The sequence below is a fragment of the Plasmodium gaboni genome, chromosome 14, assembly GCF_001602025.1.
Source record: "Plasmodium gaboni strain SY75 chromosome 14, whole genome shotgun sequence".
In the NCBI taxonomy this organism is placed as follows: Eukaryota; Apicomplexa; class Aconoidasida; order Haemosporida; family Plasmodiidae; genus Plasmodium; species Plasmodium gaboni.
The window spans coordinates 1,155,416-1,157,472 of record NC_031494.1 but is presented as its reverse complement, the minus strand read 5'-3'; the positions used below and the strand labels follow the sequence as shown (position 1 = coordinate 1,157,472).

Genomic DNA, 2,057 nt, shown 5'->3' with positions numbered 1-2,057 from the left:
ACTACTAGAAAAACATGAATCATTAGAAAAATCATTATAAATAATAGACTCATTAGAACAACATGAACTTGAATAATTTCTATCATCAATATTAATATCTCTTTCTATCTTAACATTTTTTTCTTGTTTATTTTTTATATGAACATGGTAATTTGGTTTAGTATATTTAAAACATGAATGATTATTACTATTATTATTATAAGTAACATCATATTTCTTTTCATCATTATTTATTTTGTCCTCACAATTTTTATTGTCCTCACAATTTTTATTTTCCTCACAATTTTTATTTTCCTCATCATTTATTCGCTCCTTGCACTTTTGTAAATATTTGAGAGCACCATTCATATAGTGAACTCTTTTTTTTTTATTTTTTTTGAAAACAAGAGGCACAAAATCAATCAATATATTTAATATATGGATACATAGATTATAAAATTCAATATAAGTATCATTATAAAAATAAAAATTGAAATAATTAAATTCATTTTCATAAATTATGGTCAATAAGGATAAGAAAAAATTGGCGCTAAAATATACCTCTCCACTAGTAAATAGAAATAAAGGAAAATTTTTTTCTTTCAAAAATTTATCATTATTATAATACATATAAGAACTTAATAATATTAATAAGCATTTTAATATGTCCGTTCTATTTTTAATATATTCAAGATTTATTACATCATCATTATTATTATTATTATTATAATTATTATTATTATTATTGTTGTTGTTAATTTGAGAATGTAATGATGAAGATAATGAGATATCTTTATTTGCATTATTAATTTCACAATTCTGAATATTATTAAAATGATTTTTATCATTACAATTGTAGGAAACTCTTTTTACATCATTAATAAATTCATAATTATCTACATTTGAAATATGATATATTTTATTTTTATTATAATTATCAGATGAGTAAAATGTTTTTATACAATTGTCCTTATTTGTAATATGATCTTTATTTTCTTCTTGTAAATTGATATGTCTGTATTTTTCATTTATTTCAATATTTTTAGAGTACTTATTCATAATCTTATCATCATTATTATTATTATTATTAACATTTAATTTGTTATATAAAAAACTACATATCATTTTACTGGACCACAATTTGTAAATATCTACATAATTTTTTACCAATGGTTTTATATATGTGATATTATTATTATTATCAATGTGCTCTTCATTTATTTTTTGATTTTCATTTATTTTTTGATTTATACATATATTTTCTGTAAACAATAAAATTAACAAGAAATTAAAAATATGTAGTATTAATATATTTTTACATTTATAATTCTGTAAAACAAAAAAAGGAACATTATCTTCTTTCCATAATAAACTAAAAAAATTAAACCTTTTATAATTGTATTGAATTATAGGAAATATATTTCGAAATATTTTTACGCATATTTTACATTCTTGTATAAGTATCTCTCCTGTTTCTGCATTTTTAAAATGAAATAAAAAAAAATATAAACATATAAACATAAACATAAACATATATTTATATATATTAGTATATATGAGTGTAAAACAAAAATATATATATATATATATATATATATATATTTTTATAGCTTAATTCCTATTTTTACCATTACGAATAAGCTTCCTCAAAGTATTCATTACAAATTTAAAAAGAACGAAAATATTTGCCTCATCGTCTATAATATTTTTAATTACATTAAAATTACCGTCATTCTTAAAAATATCATCATTATCTAATGTTAATAACATCTGCAAATAAATCTCTTTTTCTTCTTTTGTTTTAAAATCCCTTTCATTTTGTATAAGTAAAAATGTTTTTACCACTTTACTATTCCCGTTACCCATCTCTAGTCTTTTTATTTTAACATATATAATATATATATATATATATTTAAATATATAAATTACAGAGAGGTGGACTTGTTTATACACTTAGTAAAAAAAGAAATATACATACATACATACATACATACATATATATATATATATATATATATATATATATATATATAACCTTTACATAATAGTTGTGGTGGGAATAAAAATTTTTTAAATTG

The 2,057-nt window shown here is 18.5% G+C and overlaps 1 protein-coding gene across 1 annotated transcript in view; it reads right to left on the bottom strand.

Moving 5' to 3' along the window:
* Positions 1–1,845, bottom strand: part of PGSY75_1433100 (putative membrane protein) — a gene marked incomplete at both ends in the record, with an annotated part of 3,420 nt that extends 1,575 nt beyond the window's left edge. Inside the window, 2 exons of the mRNA XM_018788021.1 lie at positions 1–1,454; positions 1,608–1,845. The exon at positions 1–1,454 is cut by the window's left edge and continues 943 nt beyond it. Of these exons, the coding sequence (XP_018639393.1) occupies positions 1–1,454; positions 1,608–1,845 (1,692 nt within the window). The remainder of the gene's footprint in view (positions 1,455–1,607) is intronic.
* Between the last annotated feature and the right edge of the window lie 212 nt (positions 1,846–2,057).